Genomic DNA, 23,874 nt, shown 5'->3' on the forward strand with positions numbered 1-23,874 from the left:
ATCTCAGCTCACCGCAACCTCCGCCTCCTGGGTTCAGGCAATTCTCCTGCCTCAGCCTCCTGAGTAGCTGGGATTACAGGCACGCACCACCATGCCCAGCTAATTTTTGTATTTTTAGTAGAAACGGGGTTTCACCATGTTGACCAGGATGGCCTCGATCTTTTGACCTAGTGATCCACCCGCCTCAGCCTCCCAAAGTGCTGGGATTACAGGCGTGAGCCACCGCGTCCGGCTAACCCAATTTTTAAATATGTGCAAAAGACTTTTACAGATACTTAACCAAATAAGATATACAGATGGCAGATAGACTTATAAAAAGATGTTCCACATTATTAGTCATTTGTGAAATGCAAATTAAAATCATGAGATAACCACTCCACATGTATTAAAATGCCTGAAGTTAAAAAGACCATACCAAGTCTTGTTGAAGATGTACAATAGGAATGCTCATACACACTGTTGGGAATAGTACAACTGGTTTGGAAAACAGTTTGGCAATTTCTTAAAATGCTAATGTAGAGGCCAAAGCAACTCCATCTTGGATGCTAATTCTCTATGTTAATTTCTGATTATCCCCACTTAGAAAAGCCTCTAAGATTTCCAGTTTGACTCATCCTTGTGTAAGAGCACTACTTACTATAAATACTGTCCATAGATCAAAACAACCTTGATGTTATTCTTGCCATATATTCTGCCCTTAAGCAATTATCTTACACATTCCTTCTGAAGCACCTTTCTCTGTAGTACAGAAACCCTGGTCTGGTGGATAATGGTGGGGATCTATCATCTTGTCTCACTTCCTGAAACACAGTCATGCCTTCTGTTGGTAAGTCCCTATTAAAGGTTTGTTTCTAAGAAACTGGGTATGCCAACGTCTTTCTTTGGCCTCTCAGCTTTCTCGGACTTTTGGGGGAAGGTTTGTACAGGCCTGTCTACTGCAGAACAGTTAAACATACACCTACCATCGTATCCAGTCACTCCACTTTTAGGAGTGGCAGAAGGGAGCTAAAAACATGTCCATACAAAGACCTGTACATGAACAGTCATTACAGCTTTATTGGTAGGAGCCCCAAAATGGAAACAACCCACGTGTCCACCAATAGGCAAACAGATAAACTCTGACACATTGTCAGTGGTAATAAAAAATAGCATAGCCACTTTGGAAGACAGTTTGGCAGTTTCTTACAAAGTTAAACATACCACATGTTTCAGCAATAACATTCCTGTGTATTACACTAGGAAAATTAAAGCTTGTTTTACATCAAAATCTGTACTTAAATATTTATAGCAGCTTTATTTATAATTGCTTCAAACTAGGGATAACACACATGTACTTCAGTTGGTGAATGGATAATGAATTCTAATATATTCACATTGTGGAATAAAAAATACAGGAATAAAAAAATTACAAACTACTGATGTGCACAACATAGATAATCTCAAATGCATTGTGCTGAGTAAAATAAATCAGAAAAGAAAAGAAAACGCCACATGCTATATGATTCAATGTATATGATATTGTGAAAAGGCAGAATTGTAAGTCTAAAAAACAGATGAGGCTGGGTGCAGTGGCTCACTCACCTGTACTCCCAGCACTTTGGGAGCTTGAGGTAGGTGTATCACCTGAGGTCAGGAGTTCCATACCAGCCTGACCAACATAGTAAAACCCTGTCTCTACTAAAAATATAAAAAAATCACCATGCATGGTGACACATGCCTGTAATTCCAGCTACTCAGGAGGCTGGGGCAGGAGAATTGCTTGGACCTGGGAGGTGAAGGTTGCAGTGAGCCAAGATGGTGCCATTGCACTCCAGCCTGGGCAATAAGAGCAAAACGCTGACTCAAAAAAAAAAAAAAAAAAAAGAAGCCAGATGATATAAATCTGTGTTTAGAAACACCCTGTGTTCAGCTCTATCATCTAACGCGTCTCCGTATTGTTTACTGTATCCCTTATTATCAGTTTACTATGTCCCTTATTAACCTATTACCTAGGACTAAAGTTTAGCACAGTGGTTGGTATACAGCCAACACTCCATAAATTCTTATTGCTTGCAGAATTGCCTTGACCTGGGCCATGCACTTACAGAATGCTTGTGGCTCTCTGCTAGGCTCTTTCCTCTGTAAAAAATGAGTAACCCATGGGGCTAAGGAGAAATGCTCACCCAAAGCCTAGTTTCCCTCTTCTGGAGTCTAGACCATGTTCAGGGTCCCTATACCCCTGCAAATGACACCATGGCCTGCATGAACCTTTCTTACCTTTCTCCTGAGGGCAGACCCAGCTGCTAATGTGAGCACTCCTAGATCTGAATGGTGGCCAAGGCAAGGCTGTTTTCACGGGTATAGGCAGAAGCTGTTTGTGGCTTGGAGTATCAGGAGGGCATGGAAGACTCCTGGCAGGGAATGTAGGTGGGTGCCAGAAACCAGAAAAGGAGAATGAGAAAAAACTGGGGCTCATTTCTCCCCACATTGCCGTATTCCAACTATGTTTCCAGGTATTCTAAGGAGTCTAGGAATTCTGAAAAGGAACCTGGCCTTCTACATCGTTATGAGGTTTATTTGTCAGTGTAGGAAAACAGACTATATTTAACTTAATAATTTGTTATTTGATTTATAACTAAAATATTTAAACATATGGTATGGTGGATCCATTTGTACTCTTCCCCAGGGCCTGCAAATGTTAGGAGCTGGCCTGACCAAGGGAAACTAAAGATTACAAAAACAGTTGACCTTATCTTGTGGTTATAGAGGGTACATTTTATGAAATTACTGCCACAGAGTGGGTGGGGCTCCTTTTCTTCAAGCCACACAGAACGAATGTTCAGCGGTGTAATTTGATTGTAATCTATATTTGTTTCGCGTTGCTCATAATGACTCTTTTAGGATTTTCTCAAGTAACAATTTTATTGCAGTGTTCAATAATCCAAACAGAAAATTCTCTCACTTCATCCGGCTCTCATGCTAGGTTCACACCACGAATTGGCTTATCTCTGCTCTAACCATTTCCTTCACCAGAGACAGAGCTGGTGTAGCTCAAGGGAAACAGGCACCGCGCTGCGAAATGGTTAGGCCCCACTGTCCCCAAGCAAGTGCTCAGGGGAGCTCTCAGGCTGGAGAGACCTTTCGGGATTCCACCCTGGGTTCCTGAGAACCTGAGATCTGCAGGGAGTCGCGAGGCATCCGGAAACGCCCGAGGCTTAGGAGACAGACCCCCACCCTCAGACGCTCCTCTAGGAGGCGCTACAGGTAGAGGGGAGTCCTGGGACTCAAGGGGAGCCGCGGCACCCGCAGGTAGGATCACAAGTTTTGCTCACCTGGCCTGGCGGCGTTGCGTCGCCTTAGTAACCACAACTTCCGGCCAAAACCGGAAGTCCGCGCAGTGATTCTTCGGAACGGGCGCGCGTCCCCTCGGGGGTGGAGAGACTCAGCTCCGCCTACTCAGCCGTGAACCTGGGACCTGCCCTTCCCTAGGGATCCCGCGGACCCCAGAGAACCCACGCCTGAGCCCGGTGCGACTCGTGGCCCTGGGCGAAGAGCCATGGACGCCTTCATCCGCTTCACCAACCAGACCCAGGGCCGGGACCGACTCTTCAGGTGAGTCCGGTGCCGGCGGCCTCCGCCCCTTTCTCGCACTAACTCGGTGCCCCGGTGCCCTGGAAGGAGGAGGTGACAGCCTAGGAGGTGGAAGCAGGAAGGACATTGCCAGCTCCTACGGGGGCAGTTTAGTGTTCGAGCCCTTCCTCACTCTAAATTCAGCGGGGCTGGGCCCGACCCCTCGCGCCGTCCTAGCCTAGTGCACAGAAGCCCAGGGCCCGGCACCCCGAACGCCTCGAGACCGGCAGCCCCTTGACACCGGCTGCCAGATTCTTCCCCCCTCCCAGCTTTAATCCCCGGGCAGAGAAAGACTAGGTTCTCTCCACTCAACATTCTTCCGAGGGATCGCCTTTATTTTTAATTAATTAATTTATTTTAAATTTATTTATTTAATTGCTCTTGTTGCCCAGGCTGGCGTGCAAGGTCTTTAAAAAAGAGAAACTCTGGGTTAGCATTTATGGCCAGAGAAGCAAACCACGTGCTGTGGCTTCAAATAGCTTTTTTTTTTTTTTTTTTTTTGAGACGGAGTCTGTCTCTGTGGCCCAGGCTGGAGTGCAATGGCGCCATCTCAGCTCATTGCAACCTCCGCCTCCTGGGTTTAAGCGATTCCCCTGCCTCAGCCCACCGAGTAGCTGGGATTATAGGCTCCCGCCACAACGCCTGGCTAATTTTTGTGTTTTTAGTAGAAACGGGGTTTCACCATGTTGGCCAGGCTGGTCTTGATCTGCTGACCTCAGGTGATCTGCCTGCCTCGGCCTCCCAAAGTGCTGGGATTACAGACGTGAACCACCGCGCCTGGCCTCAAATACCTCTTGAAATGTTTGAGGAGAAACAGAAGTTTTATCTTCGTTGTCTTCCGTATTGCCCAGTCTGTATCAGTGACAAACTGCATGTGGAATAGTTTTGTAAATTGTAAAACAAAATAAAGCGGAGATGAGACCACACCAACTGGATTGGGGGCGGGGGGGGGAATGCAATGGGGAGAAGCTCAGAAAGAACTAACTGCACCTCTAAGGTTCATGCTGTGCTGCTGAAAATATTCAACAGAGATTGTGTCTTTTTTTTCTTTCGGTTCCTTAAGAACCAAAAAGCACTGACAGATTGTATCTTTAATACAAATACAGTACTAGTGCATGAGGTTTTAGAGATTTTGTTGATTCTTGCTTAATTAAAAAATAGTTACAGTTGCAGTTTTATTTAACAGCTCTTCCTTCTCTTCTGGGTCTGCAAGTGCTAATACCAATTATAATGGCACCAATAATCTGGCTTTTGGAAGTCTTCTTTCTGCCAGGTATTAGTCTCAGTGTTTTGCAACTATGAACTCATTTAACCCTCATCACAAGGCTGTGAGGTGGATACTGTAAATATTATCCCCATTTCAGATGGAGAAACTGAAACAGAAGGAGGTTAATAGTACTAAAGGGCAGAACTGAGAGATTCCCATCCACGCAGTTGACTCCGGGGCCCACTTAACTACCTGGCTATACTAGCTTTCTCATTCATTTGACAGGTTTTTAAGTGGTTGCTTTATATACAAGATTCATTAAATAGAAACTTCCTTAAATAAAAACCTGTAATTCCAGTATACCGAGAACATAGCCTGCAAGGTTTATCAAGGAGGTTGATTAAAAAAAATAATCATTTAGGCTGGATGCGGTGGCTCATGCCTGTAATCCCAGCACTTTGGGAGGCTGAGGCTGGTGGGTCATTAGGTCAGGAGTTGGAGGCCAGCCTGGCCAACATGGTGAAACTCCATCTCTACTAAAAATATAAAAATTAGCTGGGCATGGTGGTGTGCACCTGTAATCCCAGCTACTGGGGAGGCTGAGGCAGGAGAATCACTTGAACTTAGGGGGCAGAGGTTGCAATGAGCTGAGATCACGCCACTGCCTTCCAGCCTGGGCAACAGAGTGAGACTCTGTATTGGAAAAAAAAAAAAAAAAATCATTTAAGATTTGTTTATTATGCCCAGTGTGGTGGCTCAGCCCTGTAATACCAGCACTTTGGGAGGCTGAGATGGGCAGTCAGGAGTTCAAGACCAGTCTGGCCAACATGGTGAAACCCCTGTCTCTAGTAAAAATACAAAAATTAGCCAGGTGTGGTGGTGCCTGTAATCCCAGTTACTTGGGAGGCTGAGGCAGGAGAATCTCTTGAACCTGGGAGGCGGAGGTTGCAGTGAGCTGAGATCACACCATTACACTCCAGCCTGGGCAACAGAGCAAGACTCCATCTCAAAAAAAAAAAAAAAAAAGAAAAGATAAAAAAAGATACGTGTTTATTGCACAAGATCTGAGATCTCTAGCATCCGTTTCCCACCTCCTTGATGATCTCTTGATGAACTTTTATGACCACACTGGCATTCATAAAATAATGCCGTGCTTTCTGTGCCAGCAATGCTCACACAAACATGATGAATGTTTCTAAAACCTGCTGCACTTTCTATAAGAAATGTGGCAAGCACCAACTCCGCAAAGTGACAGTACAAGAAGGGCAGGAGTTCTCTGTGTGCCCAGGGACAGTGGCGTTATGACAGGAAGCAGAGTGCTATGGTGGGCAGACTAAGCCGATTTTTCTGGAAAAAGGCTAAAACTACAAAGAAGATTGTGCTAAAGTTTGAGTGTGGTGAGCCCAATGCAGATCTAAGAGACTGCCGGCTCTTAAAAGATGCCAGCATTTTGAACTGGGAGGAGATAGGAAGAGAAAGGGCCAAGTGATCCAGTTCTAAGTGTCAACTTTTGTTTTATTACGAAGACAGTAAAATCTTGAATTTATGTTCACTTCAAAAATAAATAAATAAAATAATATAATATAATGGTTTGTTGTTGGCCTGACCCGTATTATTAGACCAAAGCGCAGAAAGGGAGAGTCACTGACATGACTAGCCTTCTAGCCAGGAAGCAGACTTAAAAAAGAGAAAGCAACTGATGATTCCAGTCTTCTTTTTACTTCATTCTTAGTAACAAGTTCACTATTTTGGAAAATGGAAAATGTACCACATTTTTATTGAGAATAATATTAATAGCATAAAGGGATTCTAATTTACTTAGAAGACAGTAGGAACCAGACACCTACTTTATTAGTAGACTGCCAAATGAATTTGGATGCGTGACTATGATATAAAATTTCTCACACATTTATGTTTATCAGTAAACCATTGTTATTTGTAAGCATGACAATAATCACTTTATCAAATATATAGTATTATTCAACAGGATTCTGCCTGTATTTTATATAAAATACGAATGAATTTTGAAAGACAACTATGAAAACATATTTATACTAATTTATGTACTGGTGTGTCTTTGGTCCTTTCGTTTATAAGAAATTAAGCAATCTTCAGACTGTGGACTTTTCATTTGGTTCTGGTTTGGTTTGTGTGCTATCGCATAAATGGTAGGTTAAGTACATGATAGAAAGTTCATTTGGAAATCTGAAAATCAGGCCAGGCATGGTGGCTCACACCTGTAATCCCAGCACTTTGGGAGGCCGAGGCGGGCAGATCACGAGGTCAGGAGTTGGAGACCATCCTGGCCAACATGGTGAAACCCCATCTCTACTAAAAATACAAAATTAGCCAGGTGTAGTGGTACGCACCTGTAGTCCCAGATACTTAGGTGGCTGAGGCGGGAGAATCGCTTGAACTTAGGAGGCGGAGATTGCAGTGAGCTAAGATTGTGCCACTACAGTCCAGCCTGGCAACAGAGCAAGACTCCATCGCAACAGCAATCAAACAAACAGGAAATCCGAAAATCATTCTACACTAGGGAAGAAAAAAGTACAGAACTTTGCAGACTTAACATGAGGGAGATTTTTGTGCAGTTTCTCGCTTTGGCTATATCCATTTCTCTGTGCCAGCAAAAGGCCTTTTGGAGTTTATTGCAGAGTTTGCCTTCATTACCTTTGTGTTGCATTTCTGTGACATGTTCTGCCCTTTGGCTCTGCTGTGGAATGACTGTTGCAGAATTTTGCTTTTGTAAGAGTTGCTACATGAGAAATTGTCTTGGAAATGTTGTCTTCAGGCATGTCTCTTTCCCTTACTTCATGAATTAAGTTTTATTTGATTTGTAAATCATTATTTTCAATTTTTTTTCCATTTCAGAGCCACTCAGTACACATGCATGTTGCTTAGATATTTGTTAGAGCCTAAAGCTGGCAAAGAGAAGGTGGTAATGAAGCTCAAGAAACTGGAGTCCAGTGTGAGCACTGGCCGTAAATGTAAGTACCCTGTTTCTTGAGGGACAGTGGCTCCTGGTTTAGAATCTTCAGCCTCAGACTCTGTAATTCATGGAGTAATTTCTTGGTCATTAATTTCTGGTCAATCAAGTTTATTGATGAAATTGACCAGTAAGGCTGCTCTCATGGCACAGCAGGTTTGAATGTGTTGCTGCAGACCATTATAAACACCCTCTTCTGTTCACACCTGGTGCTACACCGCTTAGTCATAACCAGTGGGACATAACCGTGTTCGTTCAACTCTAGTTCTTAGACTCACAGTATGTTTAGCAGCCTCTGACGTGAGCTTCTGCTCTTGTGAACCCCTTTGTTCTAAAGAAGAGTAGAATCGTTATATCCTAGACCACCTGCCTCTTTCCTTTCTTGAGGAGTGCTAGAGGATATATAGGTGGATACAGTTTTATAGACCATTTGTGGGGCAGGTTTATGTTAAAGGTAAAAAGTGAAGTCAATATTTTGTGCTTATTTAGTTCACTTTATCAATATATCATATTGGGAAATCCAGTACTTCCCTTCTGACTGTTTGTTGTTTGATGAAAACCAGATGTTGCTGTAGTAGGTTGGCAGAGGCATTAGAATGGAATGAAGAGCATCACATATTGATCACTTGGTTTTGAGCAGCTGTGTCATATAGGTACATTCCTCAGCCTTATGGGGGAAGTAAGGTGCTTTAAATAATCACATATAAGATTTAGTGCCAAACTTGTTGGCTGGAGTAGAGGAAAAGAAAGGTGTTGAGGAGGAGGTGGAACTTAAGATGTAGCTAGAGAGAAGGAAGGAGAGAGTTTCGAAGGGCAGTTTCCTCTAGTAAAGGCTCGGAACTCTTCTGAGCAAACTATTGTAAGGGAGGATTATCTACGAACTAGCTTGACAGAGAGAAGATTTAAAATATCAAGCAGAGGGATGGGAAGGGTGGGGCAAGATTTTCTGGATGGTATTGAGGGCCAAGATTAGAAATTCTATTTAGATTATTTAGAATATTGCAACTCAAAGGTCCTTTAGAGGTCACTGGTCTCTAAATCCAGAAGAGGTCCAGGGTCATTCAGCCAGTTAGTGCAAGAGCCAGAACTGGAACCCAGAATCTATATACTAAAAATGGCCATTACATATACTACTTCACTATTTTATGTTATTTTTGCTAACAATACCAAATCTTCTTCTTCTTTTTTTTTTTTTTTTTTGAGATGGAGTCTTACTCTGTTGCCCAGGCTGGAGTGCAGTGGCATGATCTTGGCTCACTGCAACCTCCACATCCCAGATTTAAGCGATTCTCCCACTTCTGTCTCTCTAGTAGCTGGGACTACAGGTGTGTGCCAATACACCTGGCTAATTTTTATTTTTATTTTTATTTTTTTTAGTAGAGACAGGGTTTCACCATGTTGGCCAGGCTGGTCTCGAACTCCTGACCTCAGGTGATCTGCCCACCTTGGCCTCCCAAAGTGTTGGGATTACAGGCGTGAGCCTCTTCTGAGATGATAAGTTTTCTGAGAGTAGCTACTGAGCGCTGAGTGCCTTCTGAATCTAAGGTGTGGTCCTCCAAGGCAAAGTACTTCTTGGGTATCCTTCATGACATTTAGGACTAGAACTCTTTCTCAGAAGATGTTCAGTAAGTACCTGTTGATTGATACATCCCTAATGAATTGAATTGCATGCTCACATAAGGACATGCCATTGCAATGGTTGATTTAATTCAGCCAGGAGGTCTGTGACAATATTATTAATTGTCCTATTCATTAAATTCCACCATCTCTACTTTATTTTCTTGATAGTAGGTAGCCAAAAGGAGTTTGGACCAGATAAATGGCAAAATGATAATAGTATGTTTTAAAAAGACAGTCTTTTGTCTGGAAAATAAATAAAACATAAGGCATCAGACTCCCTAAGAGAGTACTGCATCTGGATTCATGTTATAGTACCTTCCTTCTAAAGAAGTGTAGCTGGTAAATAATCAAATATAACAATCCACACTCATGATTGACCCTGCCTGGAGTATGCCATCAGTCAACATTAAGGTGTTCATTGCAGTGGAGGAGGTAAATTTAAAGAGTCACCGTATTTTTTGCCTTCCAGAATCATTTTAGGTGTCCTTAATGTACTGTTTATCTTTTCTGAACAACGGCTGAGCCTTGAATGACCATCAGTTGTTAAAAAAATCACTGCTAAGCTGGGGGTGGTGGCTTGTGCCTATTATCCCAACTACTCTGGAGGCTGAGGTGGGAGGATTGCTTGAGCCCAGGAGGTTGAGGCTGCTGTGAGCTGTGATGGTGCCACTGCACTCCAGCCCGTGTTACAGAGCGAGACCCTGCCTCAACAAAAAACAACGCAAAGCTGGCTCCTCACCCTGATACAGGGATTCTACCTTCCCATTGTGTACTAATGAAATAACTGTTCACTATTGTGGGTTCTACTTGCAGGGTTCAGACTAGGCAATGTGGTACATGCTGTGCAGGCAACCGAGCAGAGCATTCATGCCACTGACCTGGTACCTCGCTTATGCTTAACACTAGCCAACCTGAACCGTGTGATTTATTTCATCTGTGACACCATCCTCTGGGTGAGGAGCGTAGGTCTCACCTCTGGCATCAACAAAGAGAGATGGCGAACAAGGGCTGCCCGCCACTACTGCTATTCTCTTCTGCTGAGCCTGGTCAGGGATCTGTATGAAATTTCCCTGCAGATGGAACAAGTTATACATGACAAGGCAAAGAAAGAGAAATCAGCATCCCAGGATCCTTGTGGGTACAGCGTGGCTGATGAAGAAACAGAATGGCTCCAGTCCTTTCTGCTTCTCTTGTTCCGATCTCTGAAGCGTCATCCTCCCTTGCTCCTGGACACAGTGAAGAACCTCTGTGATATCCTGAACCCTTTGGACCAGCTGGGGATCTGTAAGTCCAATCCTGGCATCATTGGACTGGTAGGTCTTGTGTCCTCTATAGCAGGCATGATCACTGTGGCGTATCCTCAGATGAAGCTGAAGACCCATTAGGGTGTTTGCAGGCTTGGAACTAGTACCTACTTTAAAAGATGGCCTCTTAGTGGGATAGACATTTGTGTAACTCACAGGCCATGTCACACTGCTTACGTTCTTGTTCATGTGAGCATTTAGCAACCTGTGATGTGTGCAGAGGTGAGGCCAAGAACAGAGAAGGGAGGAGCATGAAGAGTGGAATGTTTTTGGAGTGCTGGAGTGACTTGTGAATTTCTGAATATTTTCCCTTCATCTAACATTGATTGGACATCTCTTATGCGCATAGTAGGAGTTTAGTATTTGCTGAATGAATAAAAATTGAAAAGAAAAAATTTAAAAAGACCCAATCACACTGATCATTGAGGACTAATATACAGTAACTTTAGGGTTATGTGGCTCATTGTTGTCACAGGATTACGGCAGTCTGGTGCACAGTGCTCTCAGATCTAGTGCAGGCTCTGGTGTCAGCAGCAGGATGGAGGAGAGCTGTGCTTACAGCCTCCCAACTTGTTGGCCCTCACCATCACTGCACCCATGTCCCTGCTCAGTCCCGAAGGCGAATCAGAAAAGCATCAGGCACCTTCATGGAATAAATTGTGTCTGTGGGTGCAGTGAATAAGCAAAAATCAGGAGCAGACAGGAGGGACTCATAGAAATAGGTAGAGGTTCACAATGGGTGCCTATATGTAGCCTGTGACAGATAAGAGGCTGACAGTGAAACAAGCAAAAGACAACGGAGGCTAAAGCCTCGTTCCTCTGACAATAGACTCCTAATCCAGCAAAAAACAACTGAGGCCACAGCCTTGTTCCTCTGACTCCGAATCCAGTGTTCTTTCCATGCCATCCCACTTTCTTATTGAGTAGAACTGTGATCCCCTCCTGAATCCTGTTTTTTTGCCTCTTACCCTCTCACAATTTGGAAACTTCCTTGTCCAGTGGTTTATATTCTTTTGTAGAAAAAATAATGTTGGAGTGTGGTGGCTCACGTCTGTAATCCCAACACTTTGGGAGGCTGAAGCAGGAGGATTGCTTGAGGCCAGAAGTTCAAGACCAGCCTGAGCAATACAGTGAGACCCCGTCTCCACAGCAAAGTGTTAAGAAATTAGCCAGGCATGGTGGTGGATGCCTGTAGTCCCAGTTATTCCGGAGGCTGAAGCAGGAGGATTGCCTGAGCCCAGGAGTTAAAGGCTGCAGTGAGCTTCCACTGCACTCCAGCCTGGGTGACACAGCCAGATGCTGTGTCTTAAAAAAAAATTAAAACAGTATTTAGACTATCAGCTAGATTGTTTTATTTAAAGCCTAATAACAACTTAGGCAATTCTACATTAATTTCCATCAAAGTTTATCCAGTCAGAAAAATGTCATGAATACTGTAGATGTAAGAGGGTCATAATGTTCTCTCATAAATCAGATGTCTTATTTGTAGTGTGATTGAGGGAGGTGGAAAGAGCAGGAGGAAGCCAGTGAAGAGAACACTGGAGTGCTGGGTCATTGACATTGACTCGTGTTCCTGTCTCCCATCTTGGGTGTGGGTTCCTATATGTGGTTACGGATCCTTCAGTTTGAGGGAGGTGAGTGGAGAGATAGGATGCCCGCAGGTGGGAGGCTGATGTCAGTCCTCCCAGCAAAGCCATCTCATTTATCTGAATGGAAGCGAGAAAATAAGTATGTACTCAACAAGTAAAATTTCCCAGATATGTGATCGAGATTCTCAAAAAAATAGGCTCAGATCCTTGGCTGTCTGTTTAACCAATCAAGATATGGGATTTGAGAAATAAAATTTTGGTACTTTTAAGAGAAATGAAAGCTACTAGATCAGGGCAAATAAAAAGCTTAGATAACTTTTTATTGTCCAGATCCTCTACTGTAATAGATTAATTATGTTCAATAAATTTCTAGACAAGATTGACTTGTGTCTGAATGTGTTCTGGGAATAGAGAGGAGTTAAACGTAAGGCAATCCAGCAGGTAATCCCCAATCAGCCTACACAGTGGGTACAGGGAGCTCTGGGCTGGAAGATCTGGGCCGTGCAGGAGGATGGAGAAGGATGGAGATGAAGAGCCTCTGGGTGGAAAGGGACCTCTGAAAGCTCATCTAGACTGCTGCCATGGAGAGGATGTCTTACAGTGGCCCTGTCAATGGCTGGCTGGCTTCTGCCTGTATAAGTCTGCCTTGACTTCGTGGTGGCATGTTATGTTATGGTGGTATCCATCATGGGACTTGTGCTCTGCAAGTTATGGTGAGTTGTGGGGATGCTGGGAAATACTACCTCCTCTAGAGTTCATGTAAACCTTAATGGTGCCCTGGCACCTCCCTGTGAATCTTTCTCCCTTCTAACTAACATTTTCTACCCCAGAGCCTCCACCTTCATGAGGGATGCCACAAATCAAAGAAGCTCCTCATAGGTGTACAGCCCAGCACATTCACAGCTGAGCATTGCTGCCTGATAAGTCATTTATTCAATAATGAACGTTTGAGTGCCGTGCATGGTTTTGGGGATCCACTTGTGGGCAAGGTGACCTAGGTCCCTGCTCTCATGTGGTGGAGGGGTAGGGAGAGCAGGTGGGGATGGAGAAGGAGAGAAAATAGAACTCTACGCCCTGTGAGCTACTGCTAGAAAACTGACTCTTCTGCCTTCCCTTAGGACTCTCCTAGGCCCTTTCACCACTTCTCACCTCTCACCCACATTCTGTAGCCAGAGGACTAATTTAGTTGGCAGCGGTTTTGGGCACAGAGCCCTGGACTCCTCTGGCTCGAAGCCACTCCTCTGAAGGCTGAGAGCTGCCCTTTGGCCTAGGTTGCTGTCCAGTCACAGACTCACAAATGATTGTGCTGAACCTTGAAGTGAGGGCAGAGGCCACTTCTTTAAATACTTTGTCTTCTCCACTGCCTTACATTTTAAAAGCCCAGGTTGGATCAATAAATATTAAATGTATTAGGAGGCTGAGGCAGGCGGATCACGAGGTCAGGAGATTGAGACTACCCTGGCCAACATGGTGAAACCCCATCTCTACTAAAATACAAAAAATTAGCTGGGCATAGGGGTGCGTGCTTGTAGTCCCAGCTGCTCAGGAGGCTAAGGCAGGAGAATCGCTTGAACCCGGGAGGTGGAGGTTGCAGTGAACCAAGATCACACCATTGCACTCTACTCTGGTGACAGAGACTCCATCTCAAAAAAATAATAAGTATTAAATGTATTGCATAGTACTCCTCTGAAGCCTCCCTGCTTGACTCCTCCCTTTCCTGCCTTCTCATTCCCTACTTTATTACATCACAGATACGGAATTTATTATGAAGGATCTATCATAATTCCCCACCCCCACCTCTTGCTTCTCTTGCCCACAGTGTGCGACTTAGCAGAGTCAACAATACATGTAATTCCACCAGCAACAAGGAAAATAAGCTTTGTTTTCCTATTATCTGTTTTCATTAAGAGGTCCTCCTTAGATCATCTGAAAGCTATGGCTTACACCATAGTCCTCCATCATCTCTGAAGCCAGGGAGTAGATCTTGGGCTTAAGTCCGGGTTAAAGAAGGGTTGAGAGGTGCTAGTTCTTGGTTGTCTGGGTGCTGTTGATTAGTGAAAGAATCTTAGTCAACACTGTCACTTATCCAGGCTTACGAGAACAAAATCAACTTGGCTCTCCCCCTCCTCATCCTGGTAGCATCTTAGGCCAGGTAAAGTCAATACATTTTTTTGAACTCTAGGAAGTGGAAATTCCTCCCTCAAAGGCTATATTGTCAAAAATTCAGCTCCCAGCTGTATCGCTTCTTCATTGAGAGCAATTTATCTCCATAATCAAAGATGAGTACATGCAGATGAACTCTTCTGTGTGGGTTTAAATCTTACTATTCAAGGCTGGATGTGGTGTCTCATGCCTGTAATCCCAGCACTTTGGGAGGCTGAGGCAGGTGGATTACCAGAGATCAGGAATTTGAGACCACCCTGGCCAACATGGTGAAACCCCGTCTTTACTAAAAATATAAAAACTAGCTGGGCATGGTGGCAAGCGCCTGTAATTCCAGCTACTCAGGAGGCTGAGGTACGAGATTTGCTTGAACCTGGGAGGTGGAGGCTGCAGTGAGCTGAGATCCCACCACTGTACTCCAGCCTGGGTGACAGAGCGAGACTCTTGTCTCCAATAATAATGATAATAATAAAATTTTTAAAAACTTACTGTTCAATATTCACTCTTGCTAGTAAATAAGAAAAGATGAGAGAAATGAATTGAAAACTGTCCCGCAAGACCCTGCATGGAAAAGGAGTCAAAGGACTGGAGAAGTTTATAGAACTTCAGAGCTTTTACGTCTAACAAACATATATCCCAATCCTTCTTTCTGGAAAGCAGATTTTTGTGAATTGAGGGCAGAAATATTACAGAGCTGATGCTTCATGGCTCTGGAATAGTAAGTCCTCTGGGCCTGGATATCCTTCAGCTCTGCCACCTACCTCCTTGTTTGCTAAATGTCCTTAGAGAAGTTAGGATATGCCTGGGGAACCCTGGGTCAGATAACCATGACAACTGGCTGACCCTGCTTTCTCTTGGTCTCTGCCCTCCTCTAGCTGGGAGGCGTTAGCAGCATTGCCCAATACTCCCTGGGGTGATAGGAATTGTTTCTGCCTGAGGAGACACTCTGCAGCCTGGGCTCTGTGAAGCTGAGGTGGTGGTCAGCTAGAGTCCGCGTTGGGGTCCTGGGGCACCTGCCTTACCTGGCTTGTTTATGAACATTAAAGGGACGAGGTTGCAGGTAAGGGCCTCTTGGGAACATTGCTGGGAATGAAAAACAGCAGGGAAACTACTGAGGGTGAGAATCAAGGTGAATGACAGGAAGAATAGAGTAGCTATTCTGGGGCTACTGTCTTTTCCAGAACACAAATATATTGGCTTAGAAATAGAGGAATTGGAGAGGCACAGCGGATCATGCCTTTAATCGCAGTACTGCAGCTGGCCAAGGCAGGAGTTCAAGACCAACCTGGGCGACATAGTGGGATCCGGTCTCTACAAAAAAATAAGAATTAGCCCTGCATTGTGGCGCATGCCTGTAGTGCTAGCTACCTGGGAGGCTGAGGTGGGAGGATTCCTTGATCCTGGGAGGTTGAGGCTGCAGTGAGCCATGATCATGCCAGCACACTCCATCCTGGGCAACAGATCAAGACCCTGTCTCAAAAAAAAGATGGAGGGGGGGAGGGGGGAGAGAGAGAAATAGAAGAATTAACCCAGAGCCTTTTCAAAGATGAAACCTGAAACGTGTTTATTTATTTATTTAGAGATATGGTCTCATTATAGTGTCCAGGCTGGTCTCACGCTCCTGGGGTCAAGCCATTCTCCCATGTCAGCCTCAGTAGCCGGGATTACAGGTGCTTGCCAATGCACCCAGCTTGAAACTTGTTATTTTAGTCTCTTCTAGACCCAAATTCAAGAGCCTTAAGACTTCATCTAAAACTTTTTATCTCTTATGACTACCTGTATTTTTCATTTTCTAACCTGAACTCTTATAAGGAACATCAGTCTTGGCTGGGCATGGTGGCTCACATCTGTAATCCCAGTACTTTGGGAGGCCGAGATGGGTGGTTTACTTGAGGTTAGGAGTTCGAGACCAGCCTGGCCAACATGGTGAAACCCCGTCTCTACGAAAAATACAAAAATTAACCGGGTGTGGTGGCTCGCGTCTGTAGTCTCAGCTACTTGAGAGGCTGAGACATGAGAATCACTTGAACCTGGGAGGCAGAGGTTGCAGGGAGCTAAGATCATGCCATTGCACTCCAGCCTGGGTGACAGAGTGAGACTCCATCTCAAAAAATGAAAGAAACATCGGTCTTGCCAAATAAGCTGTGGAGCAGCTCACTGCCGTGGGACGCTGAGGAGAGGGTCTGTTGTGTGACATTCACCCTCCGACCTAATGCCTTCTGTTCGGGGCAAATGGGGTCCCAGGCAGCCTGGGCCTAGTGGGTGGCCATGACAGGTAGAGAAGGGACCCAGTGGAGCTCAAGCCTGAGGGCGTCTGATGGACCTGGGACTCTCTGCTTTGCAGCTTGAAGAACTAGGATGGCAGTCAACAAAGGCCCCACCTTGCTGGATGGAGACGTCCCTGTAAGTAACTTGGGCATATATGTGACGAGATGGGAGCTGAGGGGGGATGAAGAAGCAGGGAGGGAGATGCAGGGGACTTAGAGCAAGATATGCCCAGATTCAAATTCTGCTCCATTGACTACCATGCCTTAGTTATTCTTGCCCTCACGACCTTTTGTAGGGGGCAGTTGAGGATCTGGGAGGGAAAAAAAAGATGCCTATTAAAAGCTAAGCACCTTGGAAACAAGGAGTAGAAATCCTGACTTGGGGACGGCGGGATGGAGAGGAAGAGAACTACTGTGTTTAAACCCTGATTCAGAAGCCCATGCTCTGCTCACCACGCAGCTGGATGAGTGTTCCGTGAGGAGCCTCTGCATCCTGTGACTCCAGCATCATCATTCACATGGCAAACAACACCTCCTGGAGTGAGACAGTGCACAGCCTGTGCTGCCGGGTGGGGAGAGGGTGGGATATTCCCTGTGTCTGGTGTTCTGTCACTGACCTGGTTTTCACTGTGACTTGAAATGGCTTGATACTTTTAGGAATGTTCGATGCCTTCTGGCAAGGCATCTCAGATTTGGGCACAGTTCAGATAGTAAAACTTAAAAATTATGAACCCGGCCAGGCACTGTGGCTCACGCTTGTAATCCCAGCACTTTGGGAGGCCGAGGGAGGCGGATCATGAGGTCAGGAGATCGAGACCATCCTGGCCAACATTGTGAAACCCTGCCTCTACTAAAAATACATAAATTAGCTGGGTGTGATGGCACACACTTGTAGTCCCAGCTACTTGGGAGGCTGAGGGAGGAGAATTGCTTGAACATGGGAGGCGGAGATTGCAGTGAGCTGAGATCGCACCAATGCACTCCAGCCTGGTCACAGAGCAAGGCTCCATCTCAAACCTGTACAATATCCACCTTGTCCCAGCCTTTAACTACCTCTCGCACTAGGAATCACTTTATTTTGTGTTGAATCATAGAACAGAGAAAGGTGTAAAGTAGTCAAGTGCATAGTTAAGCGGTTCTAACAGACGGTGGTTTATTCCCTTCCCAGGATCTCTTTCCGGCTTTGGCTTTGTCTAAAACAACCTTGGAAGGCTCTGTCCAAAGTGTACAAGAGAATGTTTTCTTGTTTATAGTCATAGTCTAGTTCAAATTTCTAGTTCAAATTTCAAACCCACCTGCAGGATAAAAAACTTATTGTGAGCCACTCTGTCTAGTGTACACGCTTGATGGGAGTCTTTGAACTCCGCCTCCTATAAACAAGACAGGCCAGGTCTTCACCCCATGAGCAGAACCATGCCACAGTGTCATGTTCTAAGCTACAGAGAGCCTGAGCAACTGAGTCTGACCTGGGAGTTTTTTTCTTTTTACTTTTAATACAGAGAATTCTCAACATTCGTTAAGGATAGACAGAAAAGAACATCATAAGCCCCATGCACCCTTTATTAGCCCTGGCAACCATGAGTTCATGGCCAATCCTGCCTCATCCCCATGTCCCTTAATTTCCCCACTTGGTGTTATTTTGAAGCAAATCCCAGGGAGGCCATTTCCAGCTTGAGTTGGAATCCTGGCTCTGCCACTTACCAGCTCTGTGATCTCGGGTGAATCACTTCCCGTATCTGGGTGTCAGTCTCCTCACCGAGTTAGTGCTGGTGACAGCGCTGACCTCAGAGGATGGCTGTTAGAGTTAAGTGAGCTCGCCGACCGGGCCCGGTGGCTCACACCTGTAATCCCAGCACTTTGGGAGGCCGAGGCGGGCAGATCATGAGGTCAAGAGATTGAGACCATCCTGGCGAACAGGCTGAAACTTCATCTCTACTAAAAATACAAAAATTAGCTGGGCGTGGTGGCGGGTGCCTGCAGTCCCAGCTACTCAGGAGGCTGAGGCAGGAGAATCACTTGAACCTGGGATGCAGAGGTTGCAGGGAGCCCAGATCGTGCCATTGTACTCCAGCCTGGGTGACACAGTGAGACTCTATCTCGCAATAAATAAATAAGAAAGAACTAAGTGAGCTTGTGTCACCGAGGCACCCAGACCGGTACCTGCAGCATAGTGGCAACTGGCACATGTCCTTTCCCTCTGCATGCCTAGAATTCATTCTTTTATTGATTCTTTTTTTTAGAGAGAGAGTCTTGCTCTGTCACCTTGGCTGCAGTGTAGTGCCACCGTCATAGTTCCCTGCAGCCTCAGCCTCCTGGTCTCAGACAGTCCTCTCACCTCAGTCCCCCAAGTAGCTGGGACACTGTAGTCCCCATGCCATCAAAAATTATCATGGCCAACTGTGTGTGTGTGTGTGTGTGTGTGTGTGTGTGTGTGTGTGTGTCTCAAAGTGATCTCAAACTCCTGGCTTCAAATGATCCTCCTGCCTCAGCCTCCCAAAGTGTAGGGATTACAGGCATGAGCTTCTACACTTAGCCCTAGAATTCATTCTTTTACTCAAAGACCAGTGTTTTTTCACCAAGTTTCCTGTGTGACTGCTGCCAAAAGATGCATTACTAACAGCATAGAAATGAGAAACGATTGTTCTGCTACACCCAGCGTGCTCAGATCCCACCCAAAGTGCTGTCTGAGTGCTTTTTTTTGAGACAGGGTCTCATTCCATCAACCAGGCTGTAGTGCAGAGGTATGATTCTGGCTCACTACAGCCTCCATCTCCCAGGCTCAAGCCGTCTTCCCACCTCAGGCTTCTGAGGAGCTGGGACCACAGGCACACAACACCATGCTCTGCTATTTTTTTTTTTTTTTTTTTTTTGTAGAGACGAGGTCTCCCTATGTGGCCCAGGCTCGCCTTGAACTCCTGGGCTCAAGCAGGGATGCTATATTTTTAAGAAAGATAATGTAAAACTATAGCATGTTCAGGAGAGGGGGTCACCAGACCACAGTGTGAACCATTTCAGATTTCAGCTCAGAAAAGCTGTCCAACAAGGGGCACAGGCCAGTTTACAAGAGGAAGAGCTCTCATTCATGGAGACATTCAAATATAAGTCTTGGCTGGGCACAGGGGCTCACACATATAATCTCAGTGATTTGGGAGGCGGAGGCAGGAGGATCACTTGAGGCTAGGATTTCAAGACCAGCCTGGGTAACAAAGCAAGACCCCTGTCTCTGCAACATAAAAATATTAGCAAGGCACGGTGTCACACGCCTGCAGTCCCAGCTACTGAGAAGGCTCAGGTGGGAGAGAAGGTAAGTGTTCTATGCCGAGGGAAGGAAGGAGAGTGTTCTAGGCTGTGGGGGGGAAGGAAGGAGAGTGTTCTAGGCTGTGGGAGGGAGGGAAGGAGAGTGTTCTAGGCTGTGGGAGGGAAGGAAGGAGAGTGTTCTAGGCTGTGGGAGGGAAGGAGTGTTCTAGGCTGTGGGAGGGAAGGAAGGAGAGTGTTCTAGGCTGTAGGAGGGAAGGAGAGTGTTCTAGGCTGTGGGACGGAAGGAAGGAGAGTGTTCTAGGCTGTAGGAGGGAAGGAGAGTGTTCTAGGCTGTGGGAAGGAGGGAAGGAGAGTGTTCTAGGCTGTAGGAGGGAAGGAAGGAGCGTGTTCTAGGCTGTGGGAGGGAGGGAAGGAGAGTGTTCTAGGCTGTGGGAGGGAGGGAAGGAGAGTGTTCTAGGCTGTGGGAGGGAGGGAAGAAGAGTGTTCAAGGCTGTGGGAGGAAGGAAAGGGTAAGTGTTCCAAGCAGTGTGGCCAGCATCCACAGGAAGGGTGACGGTACCTCAGAAAGACCAGAAAAATGTTTGGAGAAGGCACCGATTAAACCTGGTTGAAAACTCTAGCCAGTAACAGCACTTGCTCTGTAGCAGGCGCTATCAGGGGAGTGATTTGTGCTGGGGGTGGGATGTGACTCAGCCCCTGGTGAACAGAGCTTGCCTGGGCAGCTCTCCAGAATCTGGACGGTGACCAGGAGGATGTGGCGGCTGACTTGTTTTCCCGTGGGTCTCCCCTGCTCTCAGGATTGGGGCATCCAAAGACCTCCTTGCCGTTGGTTCCCCCAGGTCACTTAGAGTCAGGCTACTCCCCATGACCCTGGGGTCACTTCCCGGGTGCCTGGAGAGGGAGGACCACAGCTTTTGTGTGTTCCTTCCACAGCAGGAGCAGGAGAACGTGCTGCAGCGGGTCCTGCAGCTGCCCGTGGTGAGTGGCACCTGCGAGTGCTTCCAGAAAACCTACACCAGCACCAAGGAAGCCCACCCACTGGTGGCCTCTGTGTGCAGTGCCTACGAGAAGGGCGTGCAGAGCGCTGGGAGCTTGGCGGCCTGGAGCATGGAGCCGGTGGTCCGCAGGCTGTCCACCCAGTGTGAGTCCTCGGCGCTCGGCAGCTGCCTGCTTGTTCACTGCCTATCTGACAATCTGTCTGTCCGCCTCTCAGGCTGTCTGTCTGGAGTTCGATACCAGCCTGGCCAATATGGTGAAACCCCGTTTCGACTAAAAATACAAAACTTAGCTGGGTGTGGTGGCGCGCACCTGTAGTCCCAGCTACTCTGGAGGCTGAGGCAGGAGAATCGCTTGAACCCAGGAGGTGGAGGTTGCTGTGAGCCGAGATCGCGCCATTGCACTCCAGTCTGGCGACAGACTGAGACTCCGTCTCCAAAAAAAAAAAAAAAAAAAAAAAGTATACATACAGATCTGTTTTCATCTATAGATGCCTGTCTACGGCCCAGCTGCCATGTTCCTAGGAAATAATGATGGCCAGAGAATCTGCAGGGGAAGGGAAGGCAGAGCCGTGCAGGCAGCGGTGAGGGTGTGGCAGCACAGGCAGCAGCAGAGTCTGGGAGAGGCAGAGGCAGCGGCACTAGGGGCCCTGGCAGGGCTGGAGGACCGTTCTTGGAGGGAGGGGAAAGCTGGCTGAGCCCAGCAGCTGATGGTAGCGGGTCGTGACGGGAGGGGGCAGCAGAGAGCCACCAACCAGGGCCCTGGAGGCAGAAGACGGCTGTCGTGCGGGCCTTGCCAGGTGTGCCCCGCTCAAATTGTTCTGCCCCATCTGAACATGTGGTCTCCAAGGCATCGTTCCTGGCAGTGCTGAGGGAAACCGCAGTCATGCCAAGAAGTCTAGCACCTTCCACCATCCTAATTAGAGAGTAATGGGATTTGAGGACTCCACGCAGCAAACGGGAGAGGACAGGTGTGAACACAGCAAACGGGAGAGGACAGATGGGAAGGCCAGCCCTGTCCCTGGCTGCACCTCCTTCAATACTTTCCCTGAGTCTCCTTCTGCCTAACTGGAAGACAGCCAGGTCATCTGGGCTCTCTGCTGCTTGAGCATTTTGTGAAGAAAAATAAGGTATCTGGATAAAGAATACAGGAAAGAGCATAAAGAACTCTCCTCGAAAGCTGTGGTCCCTATGGCCAGGGCTGTAGAGCCCGTGTTGTGGCCGACCTGGGCGGGACCCCCCTGAAGCATGTGCAGCTGTGATGCGTGCCCTCTCTCCAGGGCAATCCTTTCCCCTCCCTGCCACCTTCTCCTGACGGTCGACCATCTCAACACTGAGTAGTTAAAACTAAGGGGACAGGCTGGGCTCGGTGGCTCACGCCTGTAATCCCAGCACTTTGGGAGGCCGAGGCGGGTGGATCACGAGGTTAAGAGATCGAGACCATCCTGGCCAGCATGGCAAAACCCCGTCTCTTCTAAAAATGCAAAAAATTAGCTGGGCGTGGTGGGGCCCACCTGTAGTGGCAGCTACTCAGGAGGCTGAGGCAGGAGAATCGCTTGAACCCGGGAGGTGGAGGGTGCTGTGAGCCGAGATGGTGCCATTGCACTCCAGCCTGGGCAACATAACGAGAATCCATCTCAAAAAAAAAAAAAGAAGGGCATGGACAGCCTGGGGCCTGCACTGGCTGTGCTGGGAGTGTGTCGCATTGAAAGCTAAGCAGCCTGAGCCCCGAGGCCTCACTGCACCTGCCTCCCTCTCACACCTCTGTTCTCCCTCCTCACGCTCGCTCACTCGGAGCCCCGTGCTGGTGGGGAGGGAAGAGAATGGGGGAAAGAACAATACTTGTTGGTGATTCACTTAGTTCCTGTCATTCTTCCTCACAGCCATCCTGCCAGGCAGGCACCATTAATTCACCATAAGAGGCAGAGGCTCAGACAGGCTGGGGCTTGCCGAGGCCCCGGGCTGCACAGATGTGGGCACTCGGCCTTCTGAGTGCAGGCCTGAACGGCTCCAGCGTTCCCACAGACAGAAGAAACTGGCCTGGGTCTCGAGGAGCCCAGCGGGCGTGGGCTAAAGAAGGCAAAGGACCTGGGCGCAGAGATGCTAGGAGGCAGCAGGCCTGGGGTTCGAGGGCCCCAAGTCGCTTCCTTGGCACAGAGGCCACTACTAGATTCTCATGGTGAGGGGCGGGGCTCACCCAAACCTGGCCCTTTCCTTCCAGTCACAGCTGCCAACGAGCTGGCCTGCCGGGGCCTGGACCACCTGGAGCAAAAGATCCCAGCCCTTCAGTACCCTCCTGAAAAGGTGAGCCTGTCCCACCTCGGGAGTCTCCCTGCACCCTAGTCACCCTCTCAGGGAGGAGAGGGCAGGGGCTGCTGAGGCAGTGACCGTACATCTGTGTCCCACAGCGAGCGCCCTCCAAGGCCGGTGGAGGCTACCTGCTCCCAAGGCCACACCACGGGCTCCTCTTCTCCCTGTGAAGCCAGATGGAGGTGGGGTTCCTGGAAGTTGGGTTTCTGGGACCAGCAGGCACAATCCCAGAGGCAAACTCAAACAGATGCTTGGGGCATTCCCAGTACCCCCAATACCGTGCTCTGGGGTCTGGGGTTCCATAGTCTGCCCTGGACCACTTGGCGACTACAGCTGCCTAGGATCACAAGTCACACTCATGAAGATCCCAGGAGTGTCATCCCAGGTCCTCAAAATCCAACTTTTATGGACCATGAGACTGAAAGTCACTTTATGTGGCTACATATTCGTTGGGTAGTTGCTATGATAAGGGCCCCTTTTTGCTGCTTCTGGGGAATAAGCTTTGTCTCTGACCTCACCTGTCTCACTGACCAGCTGTCTACCCTTCCCAAAACTTGCTGAGC

At 47.2% G+C, this 23,874-nt stretch overlaps 3 protein-coding genes across 7 annotated transcripts in view; 2 read left to right on the forward strand and 1 right to left on the reverse strand.

Moving 5' to 3' along the window:
* WDR93 (WD repeat domain 93) overlaps positions 1–3,392 on the reverse strand; it is a 50,424-nt gene extending 47,032 nt beyond the window's left edge. The window contains exon 1 of the mRNA XM_032263879.1: positions 3,312–3,392. The gene's annotated coding sequence lies outside the window, so the exon portion shown is untranslated. The remainder of the gene's footprint in view (positions 1–3,311) is intronic.
* On the forward strand, positions 3,393–11,619 carry PEX11A (peroxisomal biogenesis factor 11 alpha). 2 transcript variants are annotated; one of them, XM_032263877.1, is made up of 3 exons: positions 3,393–3,591; positions 7,691–7,806; positions 10,239–11,619. In XM_032263877.1, the coding sequence occupies exons 1-3, from the start codon at positions 3,536–3,538 to the stop codon at positions 10,808–10,810; spliced, it is 744 nt and encodes a 247-aa protein (XP_032119768.1). In that variant the 5' UTR covers positions 3,393–3,535; the 3' UTR covers positions 10,811–11,619. The 2 variants fall into 2 exon arrangements, with proteins under 2 accessions (XP_032119768.1, XP_032119769.1); XM_032263878.1 differs by lacking the exon at positions 7,691–7,806.
* The window catches only part of PLIN1 (perilipin 1), a 28,040-nt gene continuing 7,676 nt past the window's right edge, over positions 3,511–23,874 (forward strand). The window contains exons 1-4 of one of the 4 annotated variants that reach the window (XM_032263870.1): positions 3,511–3,591; positions 16,826–16,884; positions 20,940–21,147; positions 23,223–23,305. In XM_032263870.1, the coding sequence (XP_032119761.1) occupies positions 16,840–16,884; positions 20,940–21,147; positions 23,223–23,305 (336 nt within the window). In that variant the 5' untranslated portion in view covers positions 3,511–3,591; positions 16,826–16,839. Of the gene's footprint in view, positions 3,592–7,761; positions 7,807–15,340; positions 15,542–16,825; positions 16,885–20,939; positions 21,148–23,222; positions 23,306–23,874 lie in introns of those variants that run through there. The other 3 variants (XM_032263871.1, XM_032263869.1, XM_032263872.1) reach the window with 3 other exon arrangements.

The sequence above is a fragment of the Sapajus apella genome, unplaced genomic scaffold (assembly GCF_009761245.1).
Source record: "Sapajus apella isolate SASKATOON/1434 unplaced genomic scaffold, GSC_monkey_1.0 scaffold139, whole genome shotgun sequence".
NCBI classification, from domain to species: domain Eukaryota; kingdom Metazoa; phylum Chordata; class Mammalia; order Primates; family Cebidae; genus Sapajus; species Sapajus apella.

Bases quoted from the DNA above. Each gene is read 5' to 3' on its own strand.
- PEX11A (XM_032263877.1), top strand. From the start codon at position 3,536: ATGGACGCCTTCATCCGCTTCACCAACCAGACCCAGGGCCGGGACCGA. The intron at 3,592-7,690 runs GTGAGTCCGGTG...TTTCCATTTCAG, and splicing joins GGCCGGGACCGACTCTTCAG to AGCCACTCAGTACACATGCA. The intron at 7,807-10,238 runs GTAAGTACCCTG...TTCTACTTGCAG, and splicing joins TGTGAGCACTGGCCGTAAAT to GGTTCAGACTAGGCAATGTG.